The sequence below is a fragment of the Neovison vison genome, chromosome 2 (assembly GCF_020171115.1).
Source record: "Neovison vison isolate M4711 chromosome 2, ASM_NN_V1, whole genome shotgun sequence".
Lineage (NCBI taxonomy): Eukaryota > Metazoa > Chordata > Mammalia > Carnivora > Mustelidae > Neogale > Neogale vison.
The window spans coordinates 58,210,614-58,233,192 of NC_058092.1; the positions used below are offsets into that span (position 1 = coordinate 58,210,614).

Below are 22,579 nucleotides of genomic sequence, written 5' to 3' on the forward strand. Positions count from 1 at the left end.
AAAGCTTGCAATCACACACATTTTACTGAAAAGCCAATGTTATGTAGTATGTTTTATAAACTCCTGATAGAATTTAATGGCTACAAATGTGGGTAAAGGCTCTGTAATCACACAGACATGGAACGGAATCCTGCATTGACCCAGAGAAGCTGTACAACTTTGAGCAAATCTCCTAAACTTAGCGAGAGTTTTCTCATTAACAAACTGAGGATATATTAGTACTGTCACTGGTGTGCTAGTGTGAAGATTAAAAAATAATGTTTTTAAAATGTATATTCCAACTCTCTTTTTATTATTATTATTATTATTATTATTATCCTTTGGAGAACCTGTTCTCCACACTAGAAAACTTCCCAATCCCAGTATATAATTTATATGTACTTAGGAAAGCTGAATTTGAATTAAGATGTAAGAAAACACATAACAAATATCAAGGGTATTTTATTCCCTCTCTTCTCTTTCTTTCCTTCTTTTTTCCTTTATTTCCTTCTTTCTTTCTCTTTATTTTCCCCCTTTTTAAAATTTTTGTACTTGTTTGCAGTACCTATTGCCATTTTTTGCATAGTGTACTAAGCTCTATAATAACACTTCATGTAAAAAAAAGCAATAATACTTTGGAATCTAACTGTAGATTTCCAGTCAGACAGTGACAGCTTTAACCCTACACTGTGGGAAGAGCAGAGACAACAACGCATGACTGTTGCCTTTGAATTTGAAGAAAAAAAGGAAGATGACGAAAATGCTGGGAAAGTTAAGGTGAAACTTTTCATTTTGTTTCTTCTTTCCTCTCATTATTTTTGTTTGTCCATTGTTATTATTAAAATAGACTTTGGGACAAATTGAGTGACCTCTGCTTAAAGGTCAGATACATCTTTGTGTCTCCTTCATTAGAGCATGATGGTAATTTGAAAAGCATTGTGTCCTTCAGAATGTCCCAATTCTGACTGAGCAAATTTGATATACCACCCCATCTTACAGAGTGACAACATGAAAGAGATTCAAGGTGAGAGAAAACCAAAACAGACGAATCTGGGTGATAGGCATTACCTACGAACCTTATTACATTTTTTAAAAAAAGTGAAATTGTTTTCTTTTAATCACTAAGCAAGGCACCAGGCAGACCATATGGGACCAAAATATACATTTATGGAGGAGCCAGGGGATTAATATGTTATATTGGCTTTAAAATCTCTGAAAGATTTTAGGTCTCTAGGGTATCTGAGAAGAATTTATGAGTTTTCTTAAATGAGAAAACAAGTTTTAAAGGAGGCAAGTGCCTAATAGCAGGTGATACTCAATTTTTTCACCTCAAACATCTTTTTAAAAATCCTTTATTGGAAGTAATCTAAGTCAAGTAACAAAGTGGAGCTTTAAAATCCATATTTTTTCATTATTTAAACGATATTTAAAGAGATTTTATCATCAGATCATCATATTGTCATCATGGCAACATCTTGAATCTCTAATCTTTTATAGCAATATTTGTGTACCTTTTCTATCATGAATACTAACGGCTCTCATTCTGAGTGACTAATTGCCTAAGTAAATGTATGTGCATCCTATTAACAGATCTAAATTGTGTAATGTGTTTTTTCTGTCCCCTCATTCCCACATTTTCTAAACTTTTTTCTTAAACCAACACACCCTGGAACCTTATTAGATTTAGACAGTAAGGTAATTGACAAGGCTTACCTCTACATCATTGTGGAAAATCCAAAATGGATTCCCAAATCAAAATGATAGTTTTGTTAATGATTTGGGTTTAAAAAAATGTTTCTGGATGCTTGGTTAATGCTATCTAATAACCAAAGAAACATTTTTTTTAAATTTGTGAATTTCTAGAAATAGCATTGCCAAACTAAAAATAAACAAAGACCCTTACAGCATTTCAGTTCTACTTTTAAGATTTCATACGTTAAATCTAGAACCAATGGATGATGCATTCTATACTGGACCTCTGATTCATTCTTTTACCTCACTGAATGTCAAAAACTACATGCTTATTCCTAAAAATCCATATTCAAAGGCTCTACCAAGAAAATAGTACTCTTATATACTCTGATATATGTGTCAATGAAAACATAAAATGCAAACAGTTATTTAGAAGCCCTGTTTGTGTGTTATGTGGTCAGGTGTGTTTATAATCAGAGTAGGCTCATTATACTTTAGATTGAATTTTCTTTGTACTTATTTATATTTGATTTATTTATATTTTGGCGAAACAATATTTGTTTTGAAAACCTCAAACACTTGATTTTGACTAATTTGAATATTTCCAATGCCATTGGCTATTGGACAAATTAGAACACAAACAAACTTCTAAATAAATCATCATGGAAGCATGATGAATGGAATATACAGAAATCTTACACCAAATCAATCACACTTTTCTGGTTCATTACATATACATTAAATTTAACACCATTTTACCTTTTAATTATATAAAATTAAGAAAGGAACCACTGACCTATGCCATCAGCTTCCAAACGGACTAGAGTATAATGCCCTACTTATAGAGCGTATAGTGTAGTGTGAATGCTGCATTGTGTGGAAAAAATTGTCACCCATTAGTTTCATATGATATTGGTACTGTTTTATTACAGAGAATTCGAACTAATTTTTTGATGGTTGTTTTAAATGCATTACCCAGAGTGAAAAAAAATATCAAGAGTAGAAAAATGATAAAGTGAAAGTATTGCTACAGTGCTCCTCTTTCTCCCAGAAAATGGAGATTCCTTCTCCCACAGGATCACCCCTGCCAAGCCCCCTGGGAAAGGGGCCAGCGTGGGATTACTCTCCAACCTGCCAGACTGTCTGGCGATTGCTGCACACCATGGGCCAGGTGTGATCAGCAGATCCAAGATATGCCCGTCCCCCAGAATGACCCACAGCTGGCATGGGGTTGTATAAGTGGCCTCCAGCAGGAAAGGAGCATGTGTACTCCATTGCCAGTTGCAGCACAATCCACCACTCTTCCCTCTCTAAGTGGCAGACAGGTAGGCCTAGGTGTTTGGGGTAGGAGAATCCCCCATGTAGAGGCAACCTTGGAACAGTGGTTTTATGGGGTATGTTCTGCATGATTTGGGGTAAGAAATGTTGATCCTATAGGAACCATCCAATTGCCAATGTTTGACCTCAATTTAAGTTTTTGTTCGTTGACATTGGCAATGGGGTGGGAAGACCAAGTCAGAGGGGAGGGAACATCAATAATGAGGTGCCTAATGGTGGGATATATGGCATGATTTTTTATTTGGGTGCTTCATTTTTATTTATGTTTTTATTTTTAAAGATTTTTTTTCTTTAAAGTGTGGGAATACCAATAGTTGGGCAGAATGTTGATGACACAATTGATAAAATCTAAATTGCCCCCAAACCACACACACATTTTTGTATTATCAATTCAGAGGGAGATTAAGTAACTAAAACCTGATTCTTAAAATAGCATGAGATTTGAATTGAGATTTGCTTCGAGTGGACTTTGAGCACAAAGATGGACATTGTTGAAAAGCATCAATTTCCCTCTAATTTGAAGGCACAGATGATGACAATTCCTGTAAGAGAAGATTGGTTTGGGAGTTCTGGCAAATAGGGCTTCCTTATCTCAGTGGGTTGGGTGTTTAAAATTCAATGAAAAAAAAAAATGTCTTCGTGGGATGTGAAAGGACACTACATTTTTTATAACCTTTACCATCCACATGCAATGGACTAGAGTCTTACTCTGTGTCTTATATTATTTCTGCAATATAAGGCCAGCTGAGAATCCTAACTAAAACTCCTGTAGGCTTCCTTTCTATGTAAAATGTTCTGATTAATTCCCAGAATAAGATCCCTAATGATCAGTAATCAAAGCATTAACTATTACTTCTCTTACTGGAATTTATAGTCAAACCAAATAAGAATTTAATCATTATATAAGAAAACCACAGTTCTTTGAGAATTCAAGATACCATCTCTAAATGCCCTAGCTATTAACACAAATTCTTCTATTGCTAAACTTTTGGGAGTCTCCAACATCTTGCAGCTGCTATTTGCATTTACTGCACTTTTTTTTTTTTTAAAGATCTGAGATATATAGAATGTTGTGAAACATTTCTATTTTTCTAAAATTAAAATGAAGTATCATTGCAGTGAAAATCTTGCATTTTAATAAAATGTATATGTAAAATGAACAAATACTTTATGGTGAGTGATATATGCAACATTTTCATAAGAACAATTGACAGTTTTTCCCCACCTATTTATACCATAAATGAATTTACATTATTTCTCCATCCCATATTAGAATGAGAGAATATTTCTAGCCTATGTATTTAGAAATATAAAGAAACTATTTTTATTTGGGCATGACTGAAGTATTAGTAATATTGTATTATGATCTTTTTTTTTTATTTCTGAAGCATTGCATAAGAGTTAAAAAGTAGGAAGGCATAGGCAAAACAATCTGTAAAAGGGTATAAAATATGCTTTTACAGAGCTTACCAGCATAACAATTATAAAATATTATAGTTTCTTTTAAGAAGAAATTTTTAAAATAACTGCTTAAAAATTTGAAATTATCTTGTTATTTAACTCAATAAAATTTATATTTTAGACTTACACAACACTTTTTTCTACAAGATTGTACAAATATGTGCTTTACTTATATCAGAGAATAGCCTTTGAGCCGAGTAACACGACATAAGCTTTGGAGTCAAAGACCTGAGTTGTATGACTTTGGGCAAGGAACTTACAGTGCCTGAGCCCTATTCAGTGCCTGAGCCCATATTTTCCCAGGGGAAAAGGAACAGCTGCTACAATGGGTTATAAAATTTAAACTATATTTAATTATAATTAATTATAAATATTTAATGAATGTTAATTATAATTATTTATAGTTTATATTAGAATCTATGGTAAACAATAAACAATAAAATAAGAATTATTTATTATATAAATAACTATTAATAATTTAAATATCTTTATAAAACATTTTGCATGTGCCTGGCAGATGGCAGATACTGACTAAATGATAGTTGTTGCTATACGCAATCTGGAAAAAGTCCAAACTGTTACAGGTAGTGTGGAGTTTTATATGTATATATATATATATATATATATATGTGTGTGTGTGTGTGTGTGTGTGTGTGTGTGTGTATACACACACATATATATGTTATATATAGTAAAATATAAACTGCCAAGAAAATTCAGATTTTAAAAATTCCTAAGTAGAATCTGATTTTAGAAAATAGTATCTAATCTCTGTATAGAATTTATACATTTCCAAGATTTTCATAGTTATTATCTCATTTTAGTTTTAGATTAACTAAAGATATTATCATTCCCATTTTACATGAACAGAAACAGGACAGAAAAATTAGTGGTTGACAGCTTCTCGGGGGTAAATCTGTGGCTTAGATTTAGGTTTCCTGACTCCATGTCCAACAAGTTCTGTTGGTAGACTAGTAAATGGGAAGCAAGGAGCTTATTGTCTAGGTGGAAAAAAATCCAAGTTTTATAAGACCTGAAACTCCCACAGTTCAGAGAAGGGCTTCTTTAAGGAAAAGAATATGAAATAATCATGTAAATAAAAAAGTAGGACCCCTCACAGGACTATGGAAAAAGCATACACAGGTGATAGGCTCTAAAACTTAAGCTTCATTAGCCTGACAAATCTGCTTCTGTTTCTAAATTTAAATATTTTTCAGAGATAAAGTACCCAAACATATTCTGATGACGTGACTAAAATATTACATTAACATACTTATAAAATAACCAGAAAATATTGGCACTGTGACCATTAGTAAATAGTCATCTCACTGTGTCAGATGAGACATAGCATCTACGAAAAATAAATTACATTATTCAGTTTAGAAGTGTAATTTTAGCAATGAGGATTTTTTAAGGTACATAAAATTTTAATCTACTGTCTTACATGAAAATTATTTTTCATTCATATACCATTGGTCATTAAAAATTAAAAGATGTTCTTAATTGGCATTATAGCCATACCACTCCACAATCTATATTTTTTTAAATGTAGTTTTTTGACTTTTAGGCCTTTGCTATCAAGTACTTTTAAAAGAGTTCAACAATGTAATTTAAAATTAGACTTAATCTGTGATTAACATTTCTAATACCAACTTAAACAGCAGATCCAAGAATGCATGCATCCCAATGGACTTTGTCTAGCATGGATATCATTCTTTTTATGTTTATTTAAGAATGCTTTACAAATTAAGTACCCTGAGCTATATTTATATTACATTTTAACAACTTACACTTTTTTTCTGAGAACTCTAACTTTTTCTTGGGTTATATTTTAAAATGGTAGCTTTATTTCTATGTATTATTAATTTCATTCTTATTTGTTTGGGAGTGTAAAAGACTACAACAGTACTTATACTAGTAAAATTATCTGGGTTTTCCTCAACTTTCCAAAAAGCTATTGGAAAAAGAATTTTTTATGTTTAATACTGAAAGGAATTTTAGAAGTCATCAGGTGGAGTCCAATCCCAGTATTTGATATGGAAAATGAGCCACAAGGAAGAATAAATGTAACAAAGTTGGTGGATTTGTTAAAACTGCAGATGAGCAAAAGTGTTTGAATTCATATTTATAATCCTCAGATCTATTCCACCATCATAGTTTCTTACATCCCATGAATTACATGGGTGTGGGTGGGTGGTATGTGTGTGCCCCCCCACTTTCTCCTTTCCTCTCATTCCACTCCTTCCTTCTTCAGATTTGCTTTTTTCTCCCTTCCTCCCAACCTACCCCACACACACACACTTTCCACAGAAACATAGTCACCACAATCACATAAACCATTCCATTTTGTAAAGTTGGTTCTACTCAGATGCAAAAAGACCTGACAGTTGGAATAAGCCAGGACAAATAAATCTGCTCCTTGTTTTCCTTCCCACTCTTTTTTACTCGCCATGGATAATTTGTATTTATTCCAATTTAAGGAAATTTTAAATATTCTGATAATGGGATTTTCTATATGGAAATGTCTCATATTTTCTCTTTCTGAATTAAATGTGAAGAATAATCGTTAACATATATGTTCCCTAAAGTCAGCTTGACACAACAAAAATGAATTCAAGAATGGAAATAAATAATTGGGTAATATAAACCAAAATTTACATATTTATCTAGAATATCTTGGAAAATCTCCTCAATTTTTAATTTTCCTCTTATTTTAAGACATTACCCACAAAGCATGTCACTTTATTAGGGTAAAAGCTAAATGTAAAAGTCACCCTGAAGCCTATTCTTTTTAGGTATTTACAAGACTTAGCTGCCTGACCTTTTGGTATAGCATGCTAATTAACATAGAGCTAATGAACATTTGGTAGCAGATACTGTCAATTCCCCATTTTTTAATCCATGATAAACTCTTCTTGTAAATCTTTTGGGGTCTCCTTTTATCATCTATGTTGATATTCCAAAGACAGCTTTAACATGAAAATAACTACTAATAAATAATGAAGATAGGGAAGGAACAGCTTCTAAAGTGTAAAAACACCTAATAGAACGCTGAAAATCTTTGGATTACCAGTTGCCTATGTATTTGACCTACTGCTATTGCAACCATCTGCAGGGTAGGTCTAACGATAGAATATAACCCCAAAATTGTTTTTAATCTAGAAGGTGGCAGGGTGGGAAGAAGCCCCATGAGGGCAAAATGTGCAAAGAACACTATGTGCTCTGCTCTACATTTTCTCAGCCAGCTCAACACTCACTATATTGCATTTGGTTTTACTACTGCACATAAAATGGAGTAGTTTTATGAACATGTTTGCCGAAGGTATTTTTATGTTAAATTTCTTTTTATAAACTTCTAGGTTGAAATAAACCTAAAACGATATCCAACTCCTTACCCAGAGGATTTAAAGAATATGGTAAAATCTGTACAAAATCTGGTGGGTAAGCCAAGCCATGGAGTGCGTGTTGAGAATTCAAATCCAACTGCTAACACGGAGCAAACTGTGAAAGAAAAATATGAACACAAGTGGCCTGTAGCCCCAAAGGAGATAACAGTGGAGGTATTTCAAGGTTATTGGTAATTGCCAGTGTGGTTTGGATTTTTTGGAATTACTAAATTATATGGGTTTTTTTAACTGATTAGATCTTCTCTGATAAGTACATTTTTTCCCCTGAAATACAAATGAGTCTCTCTACTTTTTCAAACTATGAGGGTTGCATTTAATCAATTACAGATAAATGACACCCTCATGGTCTGAAATTATTAATACAGCTCCAAAAGTTCCAATACACACAGAAGGAATAACTTGCTCACTCAGCTAGGCCTGGCCAGTAAGTGCATTATATCATTTTCACTATACTCTTTTGGCTACCCCAAACTTTTATTGTATGAGTCATTAGAAAAGACTAAATGAAGTTTGTTTTGTTTTTTTTTTTACTCTGCAAATCTCAGTAAAATTCTCGATCAGATTTAGAGCCATTTTTTGTTTGTTTCTGTGTTTAGATTAAAACCTTTATAAGAAACACTACTGTAAACACGACAAAGAGGAGATAAGTTTGAAATTTAGCTTTTCTGGATCTAGCCTTGTGAAACTTAATTCCTATATTTTAGAATAAACTAGATGTTCATCCTTACCTATTTGTGTGGTCTGAAAAGAATTCAACTACATTTATGCCACCTCTGTACTATCTCATCCACTCTTCAGCTAATTTGGTTATCACCTTTTTATCTTCATTAGAGACATACCTGGTATGAGTACATCTAGAAGTAACTATACCTACTTCTCAAAAATCTAAGTTCGTGAAACTCTTTTACAAATCTGCATTTCACAGCATCAATTTGTTGCACTGATTAAACACCAACTGTATATTTAGCACTGTGCTAAACACTGTGAGAGAGAGAAAAGAAATATAAAATGTGCACACAGTCCCCAACTAATTTAGAGCCTTGCCAAGTAAAATTACCACAGATGCAGTGATTAGAGAACACAGTATCTGAACTACGATCGCGTGATTAGTTGTGGGGTGGAGAATATAATAGTACTTTAAGAAATTGGAGAGAGACCTGATCACTGCCACTCAATTAAAAAGTTGTGTGAAACAGTTTAAGGTTGCAGTGCATATTGAAAATGGGGTGCTTCTTTTAAAGTCTAAAGAGAGGAAGTCATTCCAGACAAAGGGAAAAAAGATGGCGCAAAAGTAAGCACGGTGCGAATACCTGCAAGTGGAGGGATCAGCCTGCCCCAGAAAAGAAGATTATAGCTTGGTATCCAGGGAGGAAAACTTCGGTAAATACTCATTTCCCTTCTTTTAGGGGGGGTTTTGCAAAATAAGCAAATGACATGAATGAAATCAATGTTATTGTATTATTGTACTCTTTTCTTTTAAAATATCAGAGATAGGCGATAGAAGAGAAACAGACTTTTCTTTTTTCTCTAAGATACTGCAATAATATAAAAAGGAACAAAGCCGACATTTAGGAGGTACACACTAACTACAACTACACTTCATATTTAAACCTCATGCAATCACAGTTTAACATTAAAATGATTGTGAGGTCATGTTTAACCCATAAACTGAGTGATTTTACTTTAAATAAGAAGATTCTAAAATTGCTTAATACAGGGTTAGGATAGGTGAGGCAAGGAAAAGATGGTTTTGGCCATAAATTTAGTGATAACCCTACTAGAGAAAATAAATCTTAAAATTATTCCAAAAGCATTTAAAACTTGAAAAATAATGTTTCTTCCCCAAATTTGCTTCTGCTTCTATATGCCCAGTCCTGATCTCTGCTAACACCATTATCTGCTAGCTTACTCGAGTTAGAAATTGGAAGGTATCTTGATTTCTTTTTCCTTCTTTCTCTCTACTCACTGCCTCTCCAGTCACCTAAATCTATGTATTTTCATCTAAGTGTATCTCCTCAACCTCCTCAGGTCCTCAATTCTGTTCTGCATTATTATAAAAACTGTCAACTTCTTGGCTCACGTTGTCCCCAGCCCCCTCATTACTTTGTCAATAAACTGGTTTTTTTAAAGATAGTATTTATTTAAGAGTGAGAGAGAGCACAAGCAGGGGGAATAACAAAGAGACAGGGACAAGCAGACTCCCTGCTGAGCAGAGAGCCCAATGAGGGACTCGATTTCTGGACCCTGAGATCATGACCTGAGCCAAAGGCAGATGCTTAGCGGATTGAGCTACCTAGGCACCCCAGAGAATACGAATTTTTTTTTTTAAGATTTTATTTATTTATTTATCAGAGAGAGAGGGCGAGAGAGCAAGCACAGGCAGACAGAGAGGCAGGCAGAGGCAGAGGGAGAAGCAGGCTCCCTGCAGAGCAAGGAGCCCGATTCGGGACTAGATTCCAGGACGCTGGGATCATGACCTGAGCCGAAGGCAGCTGCTTAACCAACTGAGCCACCCAGGCGTCCTGAGAATACGAATTTTTAATTCAGTCCAGTTCAGTTAACATTTAACTGACTAAGCCACCCAGGTGCTCCTAATAATGATCTTTTTAAGACCCAAATCTAATTTTCCCTTCTTAAAAACACTTGTTTCCTATCTAATTGAAACTCAGTCTTAAGCTTTATAATTATTTCAGTGATTTACCCCAACTTTTCTTAGTTTTCTTCTTCTCCTGGCCTTTTCTCTTGAATAGAAATTTCACTGGTAATTTCAATACTTTTTCTAAAACTGAGATTCTAGATCTTCTTTCCCCAGCTTTTACCCATCCTAGAACAAAGCGAAACTGTTGCTTTTTTATTATACTCCCTTTTTGAATTGCTCACCCAGATAAAGGGGCCACACTCCATATTTTCAACTTCCAGATAAAATAAACATAGATAGCCAAGTGTCCAGCTGATCAGTGTATATTAAGCATTTTATTGTATGTTTTGCACTTGTATGACATTTTAAAGTAATTATTTAGTTCATACCGTCAAGAATGTGGAAGAAAATATCACACATTGCATGGTACATTTATCCATATGGTTAAATATGGAAAACCAAGGAAAAAAGAATAAGGTAAGTAGAACCAGAAGCAGAAAATGATAAGAATAAACAAGGTAAATAGATTATAAATGCAGCAGAGAAAAGGAAAAGGAAAAGTAAATCAACATTTCTTGATGTCTTTCTATTTGTCAACCCTATGCCTAGAGTTTTAGTATATGTTATGCTAGACAAAGAAAACAGTGGGGAGGGGCATATGAATAAGCAGGACAAGGAGGTATGAAGGTTGTCTTCTACCTCCATATTCCTTTATATAAGTTTTATGAAGCTTACATTTGCTTTTCCCAGTGTCTTAGTCCATTCAGGTTGCTATAACAGAATACCATAGACGACATGGTTTATAAAGAAAAACATTTATTTATCATAGTTCTGGAGGCTAAGAAGTCCAAGATCAAAGTCCTAACAGATTCAGCATCTAGTAAAGACCTACTTCCTGATTTATAGATGGCCATCTTCTCTCTCTGACCTCATACAGTTTTGAAAGGAGATGGGGAACTTTCTAGGGTCTCTTACAATAGCACTAATGTCACTCATGACCTAATCACCTCCCAAATGTCCCACCTCTAAATATCGTCATATAGGTTTCAACTTGTGAATTTGGAGGGGACACAACCATTCAGTCTTTAGCACCCAGCTCTTTATAGGACTAGCACTTCTGCATCTTTCCAAATTTGAGTTTAAAGATGACCTCAACAGGAAGGCCTTCCCTGAGCACCATGGTCAGTAGAACCTCTGATTTCCTCTATCACATCATCCTGTTAATTCGTGTTAAAGATAATGAAAGCATTTATGATTATGTTGTTTATTAACTTCAGACTGAGTTTCATGAGGGCAAGAACCAGGTATGTCTTGTCTATCATTGTCTTTCTGGTGTCTAGCACAGTGCCTAGTACAGAGTCAGACACAATAAATATTTGTTGAGTACATGAACAACTGATAGAGTCTAGTGTTGTAATACTGATAACGTGTCTGTCTCTTTGTCAAATTAGAAGTTAATTGAGGGAAGAACAATTTCTCTTAAGTTTTTGTCAAATTAATCACTATTGAGTGTTGAATGCCATACCTGGTTATATTTTATCACCTATATGTTGAATAGCATGTATTTTAAAAACAACAATTTACCATATTAATACATTAATACAATATTATGAGTAAAGGCAAAATATCATGATGAAGAATATTAGGAGAGTGAGGAAAGCAAGGAAAGAGGAAGGAAGGAAGGAAGGAAGGAGAATGGTATGGTAAATAAAGTTATGACTTAAAATAAGTAAAGGCTAGGGGTTCTAAAAATCTTGGTATACAAATATTTAGTGTCTTGGTAATTTTGTTGCAAGAACCATGGACCAAAAAAGTACCAAACAGTTCCATTCATTAAGTATTAGGTCTGAGCAACTTCATACATATTTATGCCCTGTCCAGTGGTCATTTGAAAAATAGTGCACATAAATTTAAAGGGAAAATAGTAGTTTTATTTCATGTTTAAATAACAAAACTGATGAATGAAATTTGTGCACCTGTGGGACACCACTTATCTTCTCAAACCTTGAATCATATCAGGTACTACAATTCTGTTTCACATTGATTTTCAAATAGCACTTGATTTTTTATCACAGCAACACAAAAACCCAACTTCACAAAGATTGTCATCAAAAGGAAAGTGCAATCTAATACTGAAACTGAGAGCCACCAATTCATATAGTATCTGACTGATTTCAAGTATTGCTTTGTTTCCCTCAAATTTTTAAAACAACTCATGTACCCCTGTGCATTAATAACAGCATCACAGGTACCTTGGAGCACAGTTTGCAACAAGAGGAAGTGCTTTAAAGTCTAGCAGACATTCATTCAAATCTTGAGTCTACGTTTTAACCAATTTTGTGACCTTGACAGGTCATTGAAAACTGTCTGAGCTTTGCTTTGTGTATCTTTAAAAATGCAGGTAACAATAACATTTAGAGTTCTGTAGAGATGAAAACAAGTATTTTTACATAGCTGCAAGCACAGTTCTTGGCAAAGAACTCCCTTCCACAAGAGAATGATGTGCTAATCCTGCCCACCTGCCTTTAATCCTTTTATGAGCCATTACTCTGCATTACAGAAAACTTCTCACCGGTTACTTATTTACTATGTCCACCGTGTTCATAAAGGTTCTGGACTTCTTCCTTTGTTAAGGAGACTCTGCCCAATTTCTTTCTATAGAGGAAACACATCTATTTCCTGGTAATAACGAGTAGTCAATTACCTTTAATTGGGTAAATGTCCTTAAATGCTTTTATTAATACCAGACCCGGACACTTGAAAGCTCAGTCACAAGTTTTGTTTCCCCTCTCACTTCTACCTTAGGGTCCCTTTCCCTACAGCAGTGACAGCTGTGATTTAGTTTGAACCACACAAGGTCAATGGGTTAAAGAAAAAAGAGATCATACCTTTTCTTTCCCCCCTCTTCTGTCTCCTTACCAGAAGCAAATATGGTTCAATGTGCTTAAAATGGGACCCTCATTATATTTGATTCCTGACCAATAACTTCCACTGCCTTCACCATAGAAGTAGCCCCAAAAGCTTCACCCACTTTTCTGACATGAATTTAACTCCTCCAGCCTCTATAAAAGAATTTATAGAGATGAAATCAATAATTCATTTCCTTCTTTGGACAGTTAACTTGTCTGTTCTGTGAAGTCCAATTAGGAAAGGTGAGCTTTTCTTAGGGTAGACAATATAGCATACATAGTATCACACAGAAGGCCTTTCCACTAGAACAAATCTCAGTTAAAATATTGGCTCCTCCGCTCACTGAGTTTGGGACTTGGAATTAAGACTTTACTTCTCTGAGCCTGCAATTCCTTAACTGTAAAACAAAGATGATGATAATGAATATCTTAAAAATGATAAATAACAGTAAAGAACTAGGTTAGCAATTAAGTAATTAACAGAGATGATACAGATTAAGTGTTGAGCATAGTAGAGCAGTAGCAGATATGTTATAGATTCTCCATAACTAATGGCATCATCATCTTCAACATCAGCATCATCATTATTATCATTTTGCTCATGAAGTTAAGTGTCTAACTGGGTAAGTGGGAATCCACTGTTCTTGCTTCAGTAGTGTTACTCCTCCTACGTGGAGGGCTACAGAACTCTGGAGAACAGGTGCAAACTCATGATTAGCTGATATCATAGTCTCTTCCTAGTCACTAGAGTCACTCTTTTTTATTTTTTTTTTTAAGATTTTATTTATTTATTTGACAGAGAGAAATCACAAGTAGATGGAGAGGCAGGCAGAGAGAGAGAGAGAAGCAGGCTCGCCGCTGAGCAGAGAGCCCGATGTGGGACTCGATCCCAGGACCCTGAGATCATGACCTGAGCCGAAGGCAGCGGCTTAACCCACTGAGCCACCCAGGCGCCCCTAGAGTCACTCTTTTTGATTCAAAGTAGAAATTCTTTAGCAGAGCAAGAGACTTGGATCCGAGTTGGATCACAGCTACCACGACAAGCTCCAGCCACAGTCTTGGGAAACAAATTTGAAAAATCGATCCATGCATTCAAGATAACTTGCAAACTGAATGTATAAATCATGAGGAAAACAAAGTAATGAAACCTTTAATTTACATTTCTATGCTTGTACAGCTCTTTTAGTTCTTTTGTTGACTAAAACAAAATTCTTGTCCTTCAGTATAATGTATCATAAAAATATTTCCTTTCTAAAGTATTATTTCAACAAATAAGTTACATTTAGATTCATAGACTTAATACTAGACAGAAAATAGCACTAATTCCATGTATTACCTTCATCTGTTACCTTCATTTTACTGACTAATTGAATACAGTACAAAGAGGTACACTAACTTGCCCAAGATAACCTGATTAATAAATGATAAAACAGGAATGGAATAGAAATATGCCACCTTGTAATTGAATATTTTTTATAAACCTTATATATTTTATGACTTTTCTGAAACGTGTGTCTGCTTCTACTTATAAATTTCTACAAAGATTTGTAAAGGCATTTACCCTCTATTCTGTCACCTTAAAACTTTATCATAATATCTTGAAATACTTTTCAAAATCCATGAAAACAGATTTCCCTCTTCATCTCTGGAATTTCCATCAATCCCGCTGTCTTTCCTACCTCTCTTCAAATCTGGAATGGGATTTTAAATGTCTGTAATGTGCTCACAGTTAAGCTCACTAGAAGACAGCTCAATATAAAGGAAGGTTATTGGACAGGAACCTGAGAATTGAAGCCTCTATGCTGGAACTGGTCTAATTATCTCTATAACCCTGACCTTGCTGAGTCTCAAAATTCACTTGTAGGAAATGAAAGGTTCGACTAGAAATATTTTTAAAAATAATTAACAAGTATCAGATATATATAACCAGGCTTTTCACAGGCAAATATTCTTATACAAACCTAACCAAAACCAAACCAAAAAATTGAACTTAAGCCAGGAATTAAAGAAATGGCTATTTGTAATACCCAAAGATGTGAGCCTGTCACTCACTATGTGGGACATTAAAATATATAATAAGATTTTCTGTTTGTAATTAATTAGTTAGAAGGTAGGACACATTTCATTACTATATTTTTGTGCTCGAGTATATTCTTTCGTTGATTAAATAAAATATTTATAAATATGTTGCCTTAATGTTTTAAACTAACAAGTACTAATTAATAAGAAAAACAGAAAATACTGAAAGTTAGTTTTTTGAATTCAAATTAACCTGAGGTTAAGAAAAAAAGACATAAAGATAATTGCCATGCATAAATTTATACCACTGCCTCCCCATGGGCATAGACAAGACATTTTTATAGGCATAAGAAAGTGGGAATTTGGTATTTTACCTCCCTCAGTGCTCTCTCACTATCTGGTTAACTGGAAATAATCATTTTGATTATAGAAGTTTAAAATTCATGGGCTTTTTTAACATGTTCATTTGTCTTTATAAAATTACATTCTTGTACCTGTGTTGCTCATTACACTCAATGAATGGATTTAGATGAAGATTTAGCAAGCTAGATTAATCACGAGACAACTAGAAACCTTAGGAGGAAGTCATCATAGAACTAAAGAAATGGAGGATAAGATCACTTGGGAAACAGAAGTTAAGAGGGGGCTGGCAATAAAAGTGGGATTTAAAGGACCCGACTGTTCATGAGGACAGCTGAGGGTCAAAAGAAATTCAGTTGGTCCGTGATGGACTTTCCTCTTAGAACTCTCAATGGAGCTCCCCCCTTAGATTCTTATATTTATAAATATAACATGTATATGCATGTATGTATCATACACTCACATACCGCTTATCATAATTTGGTCCTGTGTTAATAAAGATGTATCTCATCTCCCCAGTTAGATGGTAAGTCTCCGAGGGACATGGGTGACATTTTGTCTTTCTTTGGAAACTCTACAGTTCTTTGCACAGTGCCAGGCATATAAAAAGGCATTCAAAATATGTCTGATGAACAAATGGACTCATTTAAATTAGAAAAACAAAACATTTAAGTACTTACCTCAGAGAAACATGTGACTCACTTCTCCCAGTGCTCCACAGTGACCTATAGTCTAGAGCCCCGTCTTTAAATCTGAGCCAAATAAAGATACTGCCATCTTGGTTAACCAATGTTTAAATGTTTACTTTCCTTGTCCTATATTATTATATCTCTCAGGATTCTTTTGTTCATCCAGCTAATGAAATGAGGATTGGGGAACTTCACCCTTCATTAGCTGAGACCCCTCTGTACCCACCCAAACTTGTTCTGCTAGGGAAGGACAAAAAAGGTAACATTGCGAACCTGATGTGGAAAATGTGCCACAAATGCATGTGCATGATTAATCTCCAATCGTAACTTATGATTCATCATAGTCTATAGAAATATTTTACAAATATATATTCCTAACATTGTTATACTATCTGTTTCTCATACTTGCTTTTCTGTGTTCATTATTGTCAATGTTCATAGCATTATAACATTTTCCCCTTTACATTTCAGAATCAACTGATGAGTCTGAAGTTGACAAAACTCACTGTCTGAATAACAGTGTTTCCTCAGGCACTTACTCAGACTACTCGCCTTCCCAGGCTTCCTCAGGATCCTCTAACACGCGGGTTAAAGTGGGGTCCTTGCAGACAACAGCTAAAGATGCAGTACATAATTCTTTATGGGGTAACAGGTGTGTTTAGAATTCCCTTTTTTCTGTTCCCAAGTGCTTACTTTCAGCAACTTTTTTAAAAAAAATGGGATCTTAATTTTTGAATTATATTCAGCACATGAATGGTGTAGAAGACAGATGGATGGGTCAGGTAAGCAAACACAGTCCCCCCGGGATTTCCAGGAGACGATGGATCCATTTTATACAGCAAAACCTTTGTTTAAGGGAGAGTTGGTAAGAGATTATCAGGTTGAGATAAAAGAAACAGAATTTTAAAAATCAGAAACCAAAAATCCTGTTTGCCCAATACTTATTTATGACACACGTGGTCATCTCACTATCCCAAATGGGGTTATGGATTAAACTAAGATGCATGGAAAGCAGTTGTGTGCCTAGTACGAAGTAAATATTCAGTAAAATTTTCATTGTTATCATCATCATCATTGTCATCATCATCATTGTTTTTTTACCACATGGAAAGTTAGGTTCTAAGCAAAAGTATTTACTCTTTCCAAAATGGTTCCTACCTTATTTTACTTCCATTTTACAGATAAAAATCAAAAGCCAAAGAGCACAATAAAGCGACTCAATAAGGTAGTAATTACCCAGTTCTTATTCTCTTGTTTTTTCCCTTGTGGCTATGTTTTACAGTACAGGCAACAAATACAAATCATCGTATGATAAAGGTAGTCAATGATTATCACTCATATTTTCTTGATAATATCAGCACTGTTAGCAATATGTTCTTTGGTAACTAATGGATAACTATTTCTCCCTATCAGTGTCCATCATAAAAATCTTAACTCTTTCACTTTGTAAGTTCATTATTTGTGATAGAAGCTGAGATTAATGAGGTGCTTTGGAAGGTTCTTTCTAAATGTACTAGTTTTTAATTAGCAAGAGCACTTAAAAGTCTTTCTCTCACTGATAAAAAAAATATATAATTTAATTTTATTAGTGTGCAAACAGTTTAGAATAAGCCTAGAAAAATGAGCATCTTCTAGAAACACTGTGCTCACTGGTGTGAACAAACCAATGACCAAAAGTCATGATATAATTTATATTCTAGGAAAACATGTTCCCCTAAACAATGAATTCAGTGTTTTCAATACCTGGCCTTCAAATAAATGTAACTTGAAGACAATTTGGGTTCAGTGGCTATATCAAGTATTTATAGGAAAGGTACTCTTGACCAGTAATAGTTTGGAAAAGTACTGAATCAGAAATTGCAGAAATGAGGACCAAGAATCAGGCGATTCTAATTATCAAACAAGTGTTAGGACCATTACTGAAGACCTATCTATTTCTTTCATTCATTTAATCATCCCACAAATATGTATTTTAATGGCTACTATGTGCCAGGCACTATGCTAGGCCTGAAGAGAAAAATAAATAAATAAATAAATCTCTGCCCTCAGGAGGGCAGAGGACACACAACAATACACAATAAATAAAATAGGTAAGTAAATGATATACTATGTTATAAGGTAATGATTACAAGGGGAAAATAAAAGTTAGAGCAAGGTAAAGGGATGGATTTGTGGGGGGCGGACATGAAATAACAGTGCCACCTTAATTGTAAATGAGGTATGGATGAATGACCCACTAAACATCCCTTAAAGGATTGTGGCACTCTGGGCTGCTTGTTCTCTTTCTGGCAAAGACTCAGCTCTTCCTCGTTTTCATATTTCTTCTTCTCACTGTCTTCACAGGATTGCACAATCTTTCCCACAGCCTCTTGATTCAAAGCCATTGCTCACCCAGCGGGAGGCTGTTCCCCCAGGGAATCTACCACAGCGTCCTGACCGGCTGCCAATGAGCGACGCCTTCACCGACAACTGGACTGACGGTTCACATTATGATAACACAGGGTTTGTTGCAGAGGAGACCACAGGCGAGAATGCCAACAACAATCCTCTCTTAAGTTCAAAATCTAGAAGCACATCTTCTCACGGACGCAGGCCTTTGATTAGGCAGGATAGGATTGTTGGTGTTCCCCTGGAACTTGAGCAGTCTACACACAGACACACGCCAGAAACAGAAGTGCCTCCTTCCAATCCTTGGCAGAATTGGACCAGAACCCCTAGTCCTTTTGAAGACAGGACCGCTTTCCCTTCCAAATTAGAGACAACCCCCACCACCAGCCCATTGCCTGAAAGGAAAGAGCATATAAAAGAATCTGCTGAAATACCTAGTCCTTTTTCTCCAGGAGTACCATGGGAGTATCACGATTCCAATCCCAACAGGAGTCTAAGCAATGTCTTTTCTCAGATCCACTGCCGCCCAGAATCATCTAAAGGTGTTATTTCCATTAGTAAAAGCACAGAGAGGCTTTCCCCACTCATGAAAGACATCAAGTCCAATAAATTCAAAAAGTCACAGAGTATCGATGAGATTGACATTGGTACATACAAGGTGTATAATATACCATTAGAAAACTATGCTACTGGGAGTGATCACTTAGGAAGTCATGAACGGCCAGACAAAATGTTGGGACCGGAGCATGGTATGTCCAGTATGTCTCGAAGCCAGTCAGTGCCGATGCTGGATGACGAGATGCTCACTTATGGAAGTAGTAAAGGGCCACAGCAACAAAAAGCGTCCATGACCAAAAAAGTCTATCAGTTTGACCAAAGCTTCAATCCCCAAGGAGCAGTGGAAGTTAAAGCCGAAAAGAGGATACCGCCCCCCTTTCAACACAATTCCGAGTACGTGCAACAGCCCGGCAAAAACATCGCCAAGGATTTGGTTAGTCCTAGAGCTTACAGAGGATATCCACCCATGGAGCAAATGTTTTCATTTTCTCAGCCATCTGTGAATGAGGATGCTGTGGTGAATGCCCAGTTCGCAAGCCAAGGTGCCAGGGCAGGCTTCCTGAGAAGAGCCGACTCCCTGGCGAGCTCCACAGAAATGGCCATGTTTAGAAGGGTCAGTGAACCTCATGAGCTGCCTCCGAGTGATAGGTACGGCAGACCTCCATATAGGGGCGGTCTGGATCGCCAAAGCAGCGTTTCAGTGACTGAGTCCCAGTTCCTGAAAAGGAATGGCAGGTATGAAGATGAACACCCTTCATATCAAGAAGTGAAAGCTCAGGCGGGAAGTTTTCCAGTTAAAAACCTTACCCAGAGGAGGCCATTGTCTGCAAGAAGCTACAGTACAGAGAGTTACGGTGCCTCCCAGACCAGGCCAGTTTCAGCTAGGCCTACTATGGCAGCTCTTTTGGAAAAAATACCATCTGACTATAACTTGGGTAACTATGGTGACAAGCCATCAGATAACAGTGATATAAAGACGAGGCCCACTCCTGTGAAGGGAGAGGAGAGCTGTGGTAAAATGCCTGCAGACTGGAGACAACAGCTGCTTAGACATATAGAAGCTAGAAGGTTAGACAGGGTATGTCTGGCATTTCTCTGTAAGAATATCCCTCCTGCCTTTAGTTTTCCTTTATTGGCATTTCTAAGCACATGTAGTGAAGCATGAACTACATGAATGAATAGATGATCAGCATTTTATTTCTCTCTCTATTGTGGGGAAATTGATCATAATAGTTTCTCGTGGATATTGTTTAATGCTCTTCGAGAGTCCATAACCTGTAGGTGAATGATTTATCAAATCTAGCCTAAATATTGTTAGTAAGAAAGAATTTGACTCGATTATGTGGGATGGTGCTTCAATTGCTTTCTAGCCATTAAGGTGGAATGCCTCTCCTAGGACACAGAACTGTTCTCTAGCGACCTAAAGAGTATGATGTTTATTGAATCTATAAAAAGTGAGTATTTTGCCCCTTTCTGCACAGACTCACTTATAATAAAGTCAGGCCTAATTTGTTTATAAAATTTGCATACAGTTACTGCTATGGGACTACTAAAGTTATTACTTCTAATGAGCGATAATCTTCCCAGCAAGAAACAGAAAAATAAAATAAGCAGAGATTGAATGCCCTCCTACACATTATTTGACTTAATAAAAAAAAATCCTGCCACTTAGAATGTTGATTTTTATACAAAAAGAAATGTTTAAATTCAAAGCATACTATAGGCAACAAAAATAGATGATGTCTTTATGAAGACTACAAAGGCACAAATTAGTGTGTATATTGCAACCAAAAAAAAAAAAGAAAATTAATCCCAATTCAGTTACAGACTGAGTCACAATACAGCATGGAATCATAGTGATTGAGGAGGATAAAATATATATATAAATATATTTTGTTTCAAAGCCTAGAATTACTTTTTGTTGCCTATTTATATCTCCTTAAGAGACTGATACTTCATTTTCTAGAACTATGATCAATTGACCCTTATCGTTGAATGTACTTTGTGGCTTTGGTGTAGAGGGCCTTGTGTACTCCGCATTGACCTTGGAACCTTAAGGACCTTAAGGTCCTTTTTGTCAATAGGGCCTTTGGCTCTCATTTTCTAGGGCTTAAATACTTAGTGCGAAACAGGGATCTGGGTAATAACATACCTTTAGAAAGTTTTGCTCAATAGTTTTATGATTTTATTTGGTGTCCTGCTAAAAGCACAGGCCACGGCATTTATTATATATTTCCTTAATATTGAATTTTGTGTTTTCAGGTATAGTCTTTTTAAATAATTATATTGTTTGTAGGTCGTGTCTACATGACAAGAAAACAATTATTTTTAGGAACAAGTGAACTAACAAATGTGGGTGTGGGTGTTAGTTTTTCAATGTGGAGATTGGTTCTGCCTTGCAAACGATTTCATCAGAATGTCTGTTTCAAATAGGTGTGCTCAGTCCCATTGAAGGGAGCCTCATCAAAGCCTCATGACTGGCTGTCAGTGGGAGACACCTGGTCAGTTGTCACCATGCCTTACCTCAACTTATACCCTCCATGTAGACAGATAACTTGGAGGGCGGAAATATTTGGGGCCAAATAATACAGTACAGTTTGGGAACTCTGGCCTCGTGTAGACACGACCATACGTAACAGGGTAAGATGAACTAGTCAAGAAAGGTTATGAGAAGCTTTTCGGAGCATATGTACGTGACTAGTAATTTGAGGCAACAGAGGAGTGAGTGAAAACAAAGCATGAAAAAGAAGACAAAATGCTAAGCATTTGGTACCATCATGTATTTACTGGTTTCCCAGATAATGGTTCCTCTCCTTTGATGGGAGCTACTCCTCTAGCTGGAGCAGGAATTTGGAGAGAGGAAAATAGGACCAGGGGAGGGGGATTTAGATTGACAGAAGTCTGTGAGCCCAGATCCAGAAAACTAAAAGTAAACTCATGTGTGTTTTCTATTACTGTGACAACACCTTCCTTTTCAGTTAGTTTCCATGCTTCCCCCCTTCGTTTATAGTTCCCTTAGTCTGTCCTTCATTTCCCAGAGCAATTTCAATGTATAGTCCGTAGCTTCTTATTTAATTCCAAGAAATTAAGTTACCGGACAGTATTGCTTCAGGGCACTAGATCCTGAAAGCTTGTCCTCTT

General features: G+C 35.7%; 1 protein-coding gene across 4 annotated transcripts in view; it reads left to right on the forward strand.

Annotated features, from left to right (window-relative positions):
- Positions 1 to 22,579, forward strand: part of LRRC7 (leucine rich repeat containing 7) — a 562,518-nt gene that overhangs the window by 456,448 nt on the left and 83,491 nt on the right. For 3 of the 4 annotated variants that reach the window (XM_044238453.1, XM_044238449.1, XM_044238450.1), the window contains exons 16-21: positions 632 to 756; positions 2,748 to 2,996; positions 7,830 to 8,030; positions 16,640 to 16,751; positions 16,964 to 17,144; positions 18,836 to 20,516. In XM_044238453.1, coding sequence (XP_044094388.1) covers positions 632 to 756; positions 2,748 to 2,996; positions 7,830 to 8,030; positions 16,640 to 16,751; positions 16,964 to 17,144; positions 18,836 to 20,516 — 2,549 coding nt within the window. The remainder of the gene's footprint in view (positions 1 to 631; positions 757 to 2,747; positions 2,997 to 7,829; positions 8,031 to 16,639; positions 16,752 to 16,963; positions 17,145 to 18,835; positions 20,517 to 22,579) is intronic. The other variant, XM_044238451.1, reaches the window with a different exon arrangement.